The sequence below is a fragment of the Danio rerio genome, chromosome 6 (genome assembly GCF_052040795.2).
Source record: "Danio rerio strain M-AB ecotype USA chromosome 6, GRCz13ab, whole genome shotgun sequence".
NCBI classification, from domain to species: Eukaryota; Metazoa; Chordata; class Actinopteri; order Cypriniformes; family Danionidae; genus Danio; species Danio rerio.
Genome location: NC_141026.1, coordinates 11,597,119 through 11,607,984, shown reverse-complemented (window position 1 = coordinate 11,607,984; position 10,866 = coordinate 11,597,119). Strand labels below are relative to the sequence as shown.

Sequence of the window (10,866 nt, the reverse complement as noted above, 5' to 3'; positions counted from 1 at the left end):
CTACTGTATTTGTTCATGCTAGTTAATGTTAGTTAATGAAAATACAGTAGTTCATTGTTAGTTCATGTTAACTCATGGTGCATTAAATAATGTTAACAAGCATAGACTTGGATGTTAATAATGCATTAGTAAATGTTCAGTTATGATTAATAAATGCTGTAGATGTGTTGTTTATGTTAGTAAATGCATTAACTAATGAACCTTATTGTAAAGTGTTACTGTTATAAAGTCAGGTTTGCGAGTTATAAAGTTGCAATTTCGAATTATTAAGTGAGAATTGCAAGTTATAACGCAGAAATTTGGAGTTATAAAGTCAGAATTGTGAGTTATAATGTCAGAATTCGGAGTTATAAAGTCAGAATTGTGAGTTATAATGTCAGGTTTGCGAGTTTTAAAGGTTGGGTTGAGGCTAGAAGTATTACTAAGCATGTGCACGTTCATATAACATCATTTTTTGTGATGCTGTACAACAATATTTACTGTTTTTTGTTACTGAAAGGGGTAAGTTTAGGGCTGGGGTAGGTATAGATGTTAAACTCTGTCATGTACAAGAAATCCATCAAACAAAAGAACCACAACATTTGTACAGTTCACTTGCAGTTCAGGTCCCGCTCATTTAGAGCTTGGTCTGACCTCTTGCCTTAACAGGCATAAAATGACCATGGTACAGACACAAAAACGCACCAAAAATACTGTCAAATATACACACCTCCAAACTGAGCAAAGACATCTCCAACTTGCCATGGTGAGTGGGCTTGCATGCTCCAGCAACCTCAAGAGCTATGACGGACAGGAGCCAGACAAAGAGAGATGTATTGATCCTCCAGGATGGGGGTGAGTGTTGGGCCAACGACCTACCTTATAAAAAGTAGATGTTACGAATCACCAACAAAGATTATCCTCGAAAACTGGACAGACCTGATCAACTTCAATAAATGGCCATGGGAGTAAGTAAGTGAACTGAGCAAACAGCGTTTTTTCGATGAGTAGTTTTAACAACAATAATAATGTCACCGTAAGAAAACCTAATTTGAGTTGAGGCCCTCAACCTAATTTGAGTTTGACACCCATTGCTTAAACTACCCATTAACTTTGTAGGTATCGGGTTTATACAGTGTGTTTATGATACCCAAGCTAGCTTTTCCTATGCCCACTCGGGTTTCATTAGCACAGGTGTGTGTTTCTCTCACACAACTGACCCTGTTTCCATAGTGACCCGACTCTACAGGAGGAGCTCAGGTTTTCTCCCCCATTGCTGAAGAAGTCAGTGTGTGGGACATCCTTGAGCAACCACATCTTCTTATGATGAAGAGATAGTTGATTATATAGAAACAGCAGGATCAGACTGAGCAGGGTGAAGATTTGACACAACAGTGTGAAGTTTTAATGTATAGGATTTAAACGGAACGTTTCTCTGTCTCTCAGCATGGCTGATGCCGGTGTGCGCGTTCCTATGGATCAGGTGAAGTTGGCTGCCATCTCTGATGAGCGCGTGGACTTCATTAGAGAACAGGCCTTCGCCATCCTACGGGTCAAAACCGACAAATGGAACCGTTTTATAGGATTGGAGGAGAACCAGAGGGCTCTGCTTGACTTCCTGGACCAGAGCTGGCGAGAATATCTGATTTTATTCATGGGACCAGGAGGAACTCTTCATGCAGGAGACGAGCAGGTGAGTTTATCATTATTGCACTATTGTTTATCTACGTAGAGGTGACTAACAGAAGAATCGCATTGCTTTGGGTGAAGTGTGGCAAAGATTTGCCATTTAATGTGCCTTCTGGAAGTGTCTCCTGTGTTCGGTGTACTGACTGGCTGTTGGTATACGAAATAAGTCATCACTTGTTTCGAGTGCTTTCGCTTCTGAAAGCACTACGCCCGTCTTTTCCTCCCCAAAGAGCTCCTCTTCCTGGAGGACAAAACTTCTGTGTGTGCTTAAAAAACAGAAGGGCGTCATCTCCAAAACCACCTTTAGAAGCCAGCTGTGGCTTGGAGAGGTTGCGGCTCAACCCATGGACTACGCTCCTGTGATCATCTCTCAGGTAAACACAACTACACTAGAATAAAACGGAAAATTACTGATTATTATTTATTTAATAATTTTGTTTTATTAATTTTATTTATTAAAAGAATGATTATATTAACAAAATTTATTTCACCATAATATATGTAAAAATACTATATATACAGAGCTCAGCATAAATAAGTAATATACTTATAGTATACCTTATATATACATTTCTTAGTGAATATAGCCAATATTTTGGTGCATTTTAACAAAACAATTTGATTAAACAGATACATCCATTAAAACAAAAGTTTATTTTTTATGTTTCTCTTGATTTTTCCTGTTTATTTTTATTTTATTTATTTTTCCCCTAACATATTATTTTGGGTATACAATTTTTGGGACTGTGAGCTTCAGTTTTTTAGTTAGATTAGTTCCAGTTTTGGCTTTGGTACTGACTAATGTAACGTATATGCACAAATGCACAATTTTTTTCAAAAAACATATTTCTAAAGGTGCCTTTGACTTTAAATGTTCACCAGATGTTAATACCAACCAAAAAAAAATCATATATGCGAAGAAAACAAAACTAATTCGTTTACAAATGAAGTTATGTGTAATAAATTGAAATGACGCAGTGAAAAAGTATTGAACACATGAAGAAAGGGAGGTGTAGAAAGGCAGTGAAAGCCCAGACAGCAGCTGAAATCTATCAGTAGTTCTTCAGCAATCTTCTGCTCTTTCTCATTGAAAATGAACATTAGCTGCTTCAGTCCAACATCTACATTAGCAGGTTGATGAAGATGAAACCAGGGTGGACATTTCAGTAAAACAATAATCTAAAACACTGCAATGAAACTCTCAAATGCTTTCAGAGATAGAAAATCAAACTGCGGAATGGCCCAGCCAATCACCTGACCTGAATTCAATATAAAATATAAAATAAAGCTCAGATATATTAGACAAGACCCACAGGACAATCAAGGTTTTTACACTGTTGAAGTCTGTGAACAACTCACCCCTGAGCAATGCATGTGACTTCATTCTCCATATGAGAGGCATCCATAAGGCGCCATTACAAAAAATGTCTTTTATATAAAGTATTAAATACGTTTCAGTAGTTCAGTACTTTCACCTTGTGACGTTTCATTGTTATTCCACATAACCAATTTCTCAGATTTTTTTCTTTTGCTTTATTTTTATGTTTGTATTGTTTGGGTTTATGTAAAAATCTGATTCAATTACACGTCTACAGCTCCTTTAGAAATATTATTCCCAGGAAACAAACATGACGTGTTGACTACTTTACCCCCCACCGTATATTCAAATTCAAATCAAATTCACAATAAGAATGAGTAAACAAAAAATAACAATAAGAATCTAAATTGCGGAAGAATAAAAGTTATGCAATACAAAATAAAAGCAAATAATAAATATTTAAAGACTTTTTATATTGAGTGTGTGGCTGTAGAAAAAAAGAATAAGTATAAAAATATTAAAAAAAAGAGCTCTGAACAAACAGAAACATAGAAGTGTTCCTAACAAAGTGCCTGGTGCATAAGCGAGGAAGGAGTGTTTACTATGTTATTGTAATAGTGTTACCAAGTCTAGTGCTCTAACAACAGCTGGGTGCAACATAGGCTCATTCTAAAAATGTAGCCCTATATACGTTTCTGGAGCTTTTGAATTATGTAGCCAGAAGTATGACTGCATTTCATCTTTAAAACAAACGCCATGGGGCAGTATGATGTTGTTCCTTTTCTTGCTTACCAGCTGATAGCCTAGCTCCGTGTGGATGGCTTTTCCGCTGTTACCAATTTGTCTGGTAGCTTGACACATAATAAAATTAAAACAAAAAAGTAAATAACAGGCTAAGAATGTGGTAAAATCTGAAAACGTTGTAAAAATCAGGCAAGGGCTTTTCTTTTTCTGGATTGCTTTTGAAAACACTGCAGTTGGGTTAAGGGATGGGGGGATTGGTCGATTGGCCAGTCAGTTGGTTAGTCACTCAACAGCAGCCTCTGGTGGTTTTACGTGAGAACAGCAGGCATGAAAGGCACTTGCGAGAGAAATTTGAGGTGTCAAGAAGCATACACAGTGGCCTCTGGTAGATTTACATGAGAACAGCAGGCTTAAATGGAGCTTGCGAGAGAAATTTGAGGTGTCAAGAAGAGTACACAGTGGCCTCTGGTGGATTTATGTGAGAACAGCAGGTGTGAATGGCGCTTGCAAGATAAATTTGAGATCTCAAGAAGAGTACACAGTGGCCTCTGGTGGATTTATGTGAGAACAGCAGGCGTGAATGGCGCTTGCGAGAGAAATTTGAGGTGTCAAGAAGTGTACACAGCGGCCTCTGGTGGATTTACGTGAGAACAGCAGGTGTGAATGGCGCTTGCGAGATAAATTTGAGATCTCAAGAAGAGTACACAGTGGCCTCTGGTGGATTTATGTGAGAACAGCAGGCGTGAATGGCGCTTGCGAGAGAAATTTGAGGTGTCAAGAAGTGTACACAGCGGCCTCTGGTGGATTTACGTGAGAACAGCAGGTGTGAATGGCGCTTGCGAGATAAATTTGAGATCTCAAGAAGAGTACACAGTGGCCTCTGGTGGATTTATGTGAGAACAGCAGGCGTGAATGGCGCTTGCGAGAGAAATTTGAGGTGTCAAGAAGAGTACACAGTGGCCTCTGGTGGATTTATGTGAGAACAGCAGGAGTGAATGGCGCTTGCGAGAGAAATTTGAGGTGTCAAGAAGAGTACACAGTGGCCTCTGGTGGATTTATGTGAGAACAGCAGGCGTGAATGGCGCTTGCGAGAGAAATTTTAGGTGTCAAGACGTGTACACAGCGGCCTCTGGTGGATTTACGTGAGAACAGCAGGTGTGAATGGCGCTTGCGAGATAAATTTGAGATCTCAAGAAGAGTACACAGTGGCCTCTGGTGGATTTATGTGAGAACAGCAGGCGTGAATGGCGCTTGCGAGAGAAATTTGAGGTGTCAAGAAGCGTACACAGCGGCCTCTGGTGGATTTACGTGAGAACAGCAGGTGTGGATGGCGCTTGAGAGATAAATTTGAGATCTCAAGAAGAGTACACAGTGGCCTCTGGTGGATTTATGTGAGAACAGCAGGCATGAATGGTGCTTGCGAGAGAAATTTGAGGTGTCAAGAAGTGTACACAGCAGCCTCTGGTGAATTCGCGAAAACAAAAACTGTAAAAAAAATAAATAAAAAATCTCCAGGGATGTATTTTGCTCTCTCCAGGAATGTATATAGCGGTACTTAATCAGAATGATTACGAGGGTTGGCTAAATGATAATTGACTTAGCATGAATAATATGTAAAGACCTGTAGACCATTTTGAGGGATGTAAACAAAAACAATGGTCCCAATATATTTCCTGTTTTACATTTTTAATTTCTAGACCTTTTGATAATCTAAAAAGAGCCACAAAATGATTAATAAGGTTATGATAGCTGTTTGGACATTAAGTTATGATTGAATTGCTTCTTGTTACTGTTATGAACTAGTTTGATAATAAGCAGGAAATATTCATGGACCAATGACATGACCACATTGAAATAGTCTATACCAGTGTTTCTCAACTGGTGGGACGCTTCAGAGGGTCGCAGAGTGTGTGGGCAAAAAAACAGTTACATTTTTAACTTATTTTGCATATATCAGACTTTTATTTTGAAATGCACGTGCGACAACCGTACCGTTTGACATGTGAACTTTTATATGATTATCAACAAATATGTCGAAGTGCAAGTACAACCCTGAATATGTAAAGTGTGGATTTACATTGATGACAAAAAGGCTTAAAACCTCAGTGTGTCATATGTAGTAAGGTGCTCTTACAAGAGAGCATGAAACCTTCTAAATTAAAACGACATTTAGAAACCAAGGTTTGTAAATGTCCAGTTGCAAGGACAAACCTGTGGACTATTTTCAAAGACGACTCCAATAGCTGAGGGCATCACAAAAGTGCCTAACATCATGTTCAAAACAAGTACAGGCACTCGCATCTTACTGTGCTCACCGTGTAGTAAAGGCCAAGAAAGCCCACACAATAGCAGAAGAACAAATAAGTGGTGATTATTATAAAAATGGTTATGATTATTTTAATAATTTTACTTTAATTTGCTGGTTTGTTCTGTTCAACAGGATCAGTGTTAATGTTTTATTAACAGTTCAGTTTAGTTAATGGTAACAGAATTTTTCCTTCCCCTAACACCTGTTTACAGTATTCGACTGTTTTACTCTGTAATATTACTGTAATTCGATACATTTTGCTGAAAAAAACAGCATATGCTGGTAAGGTATGTTTTGATGCTGGTATGCTGGTCTCAATGCTGGTCTTGCTGGTCTTAATGCTGGTCTTGCTGGTTTCAATGCTGGTCTTGCTGGATTCAGTGCTGGTCTCAATGCTGGTTTTGCTGGTCTCAGTGCTGCTCCTGTCCAGCATTGAGACCAGAAAGACCAACATTGAGACCAGCAAAACCAGCATTAAGACCAGCAGGACCAGCATTGAGACCAGAAAAACCAGCATTGAAACCATCAAAACCAGCATTGAGACCAGCAAAACCAGCATTGATACAAGCAAGACCAGCATACCAGCATCAAAACATACCTTACCAGCATGTGCTGTTTTTTTAAGCAGGGTGACAGAGATAAAATATTGTTTATATGCAAGTCTTGGTGATTTTCTTACTATTTATCTGTCACTACTTGTGTATGTTAACAAATAAATACCAATAAATTATAATTCCTAAAACTACATTATACTTTCTAAAAATTTATGTCGCGGCTTGAAGACCATGTAAAAATGTGGGTCCCATGGCCAAACCAGTTGAGAACCACCGGTCTATACCAGTGAACATTCACAAACATACAATAAAGATCAATATCCAATGAAACATCTTCAGATTACAGTCAAACACCTTCAAGTCCATTGTTATGTGTGCATTTTGTTGTAATTCCTGACCTCTTCTTCAGTCAGCGAGTGTGTGTTTGTGTAGGTGTTCATCTCAGTGTTAGGAAGCCCCCTGAATCAGTCGGCCTGGCCCCGGGTGGTCGGTCAGGACATTTGCAGGCACCTCGAGCATCTGCGAAGTGAAGCAGTCACACTGAAAGGACGAGCTCAAGGACGAACGCTGTTAGCCCTGCCGCTCTGTGTGGAGAGAAAAGATGAGCACCAGCTCAGGTGTGTGTATGCCAATCAATGGTATTTTTATGGAGTATTTGCTAAGTGATAGTAGTAGACCTAATAGTCCATGTATGTAATTTGCACACTGCATGTAACATTTGTGTGTGTGCAGCTCGGATACCTGTCTGATTGACAGAGCATTACTCTACTCTATTGAGACCATGGTGATCCAGTGGTGTCGACTGATGGGCTCTGTGTTGCAGCGGGACTCAGCGAAGCTTCTGCACCAGGGGGACCACCCAGGCCCCACTGTGGAGCTCACTTTCTGGACTAAACAGAAAGAAAACCTAATAGGAATTCAGAAGCAGGTGAAAGTGCAGGTTTTATGATTTAAAATGTTTTGTTATAGACATTTTTTTGGAACGCAAAATTACCCATTATGCTTTGCGTGTATGCGCAAGGAGAACGCGAAGAACTTCCGGTCGGCAGCTAAATGTGTGTAAACAGTCACATATGGACAGCTTTGAAACGATAGTTTTAATCTATTTACCTGCTTTTATCCTCTTTGAACTACTACTGTTGTCCATCAGCACCATCTCCTGGACTGATCACTTAAAGAAATGCGATCTAATAGGATGGAAAACAGCTGCTGTGAGGCATTTTCCCCTCGTTGTCAGACGGCATCTTCTGCAGTTTAAATGAAGCCTTGTCATCGCTAAAGTCAACATTTTCTCTTTATTTCAAATATATTACCAGCCCAAACAAATGTAATTCACCAAAATGTTTGACACACACACGTAGCCTGTACTGTGCCATTGACACACTGATTTAATAACTGTGACAAAGTGAAAACATAGGCGAGTGTCATTTCGAAATGACAGAAAAAACACAAACCCGTGGTAAAAACAACACACGAAATAAAACACAAACGGCTCGCGATTAGAATGAACAGCAAATCAGCCAGCAGAGTATCAATAACAGAATTTTATTGGTCATTTGTGTAAACTGCACAACTTTCATACCTGTTAAGTTTCATGCCAGTACTCGGTTTGCTCTCTCTCTCTCTGTGTGTATGTGCGTGCGTGTATTTCTGACGGCAGACACGTGAATTAAGAGAACGTTTTTCTCGTATTTCTGACGCGCTTGAACCACATGTGACAGATTATAACGGCTTTAACAGACAAATTTCTAAGTTGTGTGTCACAAAAACACTCTGTCATCCATTAAAAACGTTATTTGAACGCTATTTTCGGAGCGCAAATTACCAGTTGTATACGCTGTAAACGGAAGTTTTTAGCATTCTACCGGAAGACGCTGGTCGCTATGGCGCCCTCAATGCAGCAGCCATGAAAAAGGTCTATAGTGCTTACAGAGATGGGTAGAGTATCCAAAAGCACTTCTCAAATAAGTACTGTATGCCAATAGAAATGATCACTCAAGCAAAAGCTAAAATCTGAATATTTAATTGAGTATTGAGTAATTCATTCAGATTATGTCTACTGCGGCTGACATTTAGTGCATGTAGTAAACTTAACTAAATCCTTAAAGTTGAACTGAGATGTTAAGGTAGTTTTGTAATTCTTTGATGAAAGATGAGAATTTAAAAAAGAGTTATTTCATAACTGAGGCTTTGTTCATTGTCCACAAATAAGAGAGCACATTTCTTATTAATTAGAACTTTTTAAATATTTATTTCAATAAAATAAATGGAAAAAAATGGAGCATTAATGTAATGGTTTGTGGATCTGATTAAAAATGTTTCTATAATTTTTCTGTTTAAAGGAAGCTCTTGTGAAGTTGGACTTTGTATACTAAGACCAACAGAAAATGAAAAGTAGCTATTTTCTTTGCTGATATGGCTTAGAACTATACTCTCATTCTACCGTAATAATCAAGCAACTTTGCTGAAGTACCATGGCTGCAGCAGTAGCAAAAATATACTTGAATATATGCATATTAGATTAGATTAGATTAGATTAGATTCAACTTTATTGTCATTACACATGTACAAGTACAATGCAACGAACTGCAGTTTAGGTCTAACCAGCAGTGCAGTAGCAGCAAGTGCAGGATACAGGTATACGTTATAAAGTGCAGTTATAGAATAGCTATGGTGATATTTACAGATGGATGTACTATCAACATTATATACTGGTTGTATTAGCTATGAACAGAGATTTACAATAAATGAATATATGTACATGTTGCTATTAATAATCAGAAGTGTGCAGATAGATAAACATAATTATAAATGTCTATGTGCAGTGGGCATGTACAATTCAAATAAATGAATCAGTGCAATGTAGTGCAATGAATATGTGCAAATTTTAAATGTGCAAATGTTAAACAGTGCAGTGATTGTGAGGAGTGTAAGTTAGAGGAGAGTGTAGGGTGTATTGGGGGGGGGGGGGGGGGGGGGGTGGGTGTTTGGGGGTTAGCTAGTTAGTACCAACTTTTTATACACAATGAAACATTTCAAACTTTGGTCTCCTCCAAAATCAACATTATTTTTACGCTTCCTAACACATTACAGGTATTTCCTTCTGAAAATGCTAATCAAATCTCATTGGTCACATTGATTACAACACTCAAACATTTTTTTTAACTTCTTATTTAAAACAAGCTGAATCAACATAATTCTTGAGGGTTTTTGGGATAACTCCATTGTTTTATGTTCAATTTACTTACATTTGTCAAATCGATTAAGTTAACTTGACAGGAATTATGCAGAACCCTGTATTTTTCACACGTTATGTTTATTTTGATGTGTAAAATTGACTGAATTAAAAGCAGATCTGTCCTTATAGCTGCAGAACCCGAAAGTTGATCAGGTGCTGGAAATTCTGCGGAGGATCAAGAGCAGTTACTATACTCCCTTTGATGACATTATTCAAAAAGTCAATTACGGTAATCACATCTGAAACACGTGTTCATTCTTTATAACTTGATTTTGATGTCAACTATATTATAAGTGCATTTTAATGGCACATTCTAGTGTAGCCTAGTACTTCAAGTCTAGGCAGGGTGATATAGATAGGGTACCTAGACAGGGTGGTAGCCTATGTATGAATAATGGTAACTTATCCCCTTAATTGTCGCCCCCTTTTGAACATAGACATGGAAATTATATGTTTAATTTAACTGAATACCAATCTTCAGTACTTTAGTGCATGGTTACCATTGGTCTTAATTTAAAGAAGACACTTGTCAAATTGTAGCCTAAGAGAAAAATGTAAAAAATAAAATAAAATGAAACAAACGTTTTGGTGCCTTTAAGTTTACAAAAATAATAAAACAATAAATGTATAGTTTAATATATCACATAATATATAAACATGCTTTAGGCCAAAAGAAAATTAAAGGTAGAAATCTGAACAAAACATATTCCAAATTTGAAGATGATATCAAAAATAATGAGCTTTCAGTAAGATTTTGTTTAACCGCAGTACCAAACATGACCACCAGTTGGCATAGTTTCCAATGGTGGATATGGGGCACCCCTATTTCTCTGTATGTTTTGAGGAAAATGGACCAAATCTTTTCATTCTTTAATATATAAGTACCAAAAAAGCACATTATTAGTGTACATTGCCAACATTTTAAGTAATGATACGTATCTTACCACCCCAATGACACCGTTTGTACCTTTATGTCTAAGATCGTAGGAGGAAAACTTAAAGATGCAAAATTAGAACCTCAGAGCTGTCCCTTTAT

General features: G+C 37.9%; 1 protein-coding gene across 1 annotated transcript in view; it reads left to right on the top strand.

Annotated features, from left to right (window-relative positions):
- Positions 1–1,266: 1,266 nt before the first annotated feature.
- Positions 1,267–10,866, top strand: part of dnah9l (dynein, axonemal, heavy polypeptide 9 like) — a 115,600-nt gene continuing 106,000 nt past the window's right edge. The window contains exons 1-6 of the mRNA XM_087256600.1: positions 1,267–1,354; positions 1,426–1,672; positions 1,899–2,042; positions 7,025–7,209; positions 7,325–7,520; positions 9,960–10,059. Of these exons, the coding sequence (XP_087112726.1) occupies positions 1,427–1,672; positions 1,899–2,042; positions 7,025–7,209; positions 7,325–7,520; positions 9,960–10,059 (871 nt within the window). The 5' untranslated portion in view covers positions 1,267–1,354; position 1,426. The remainder of the gene's footprint in view (positions 1,355–1,425; positions 1,673–1,898; positions 2,043–7,024; positions 7,210–7,324; positions 7,521–9,959; positions 10,060–10,866) is intronic.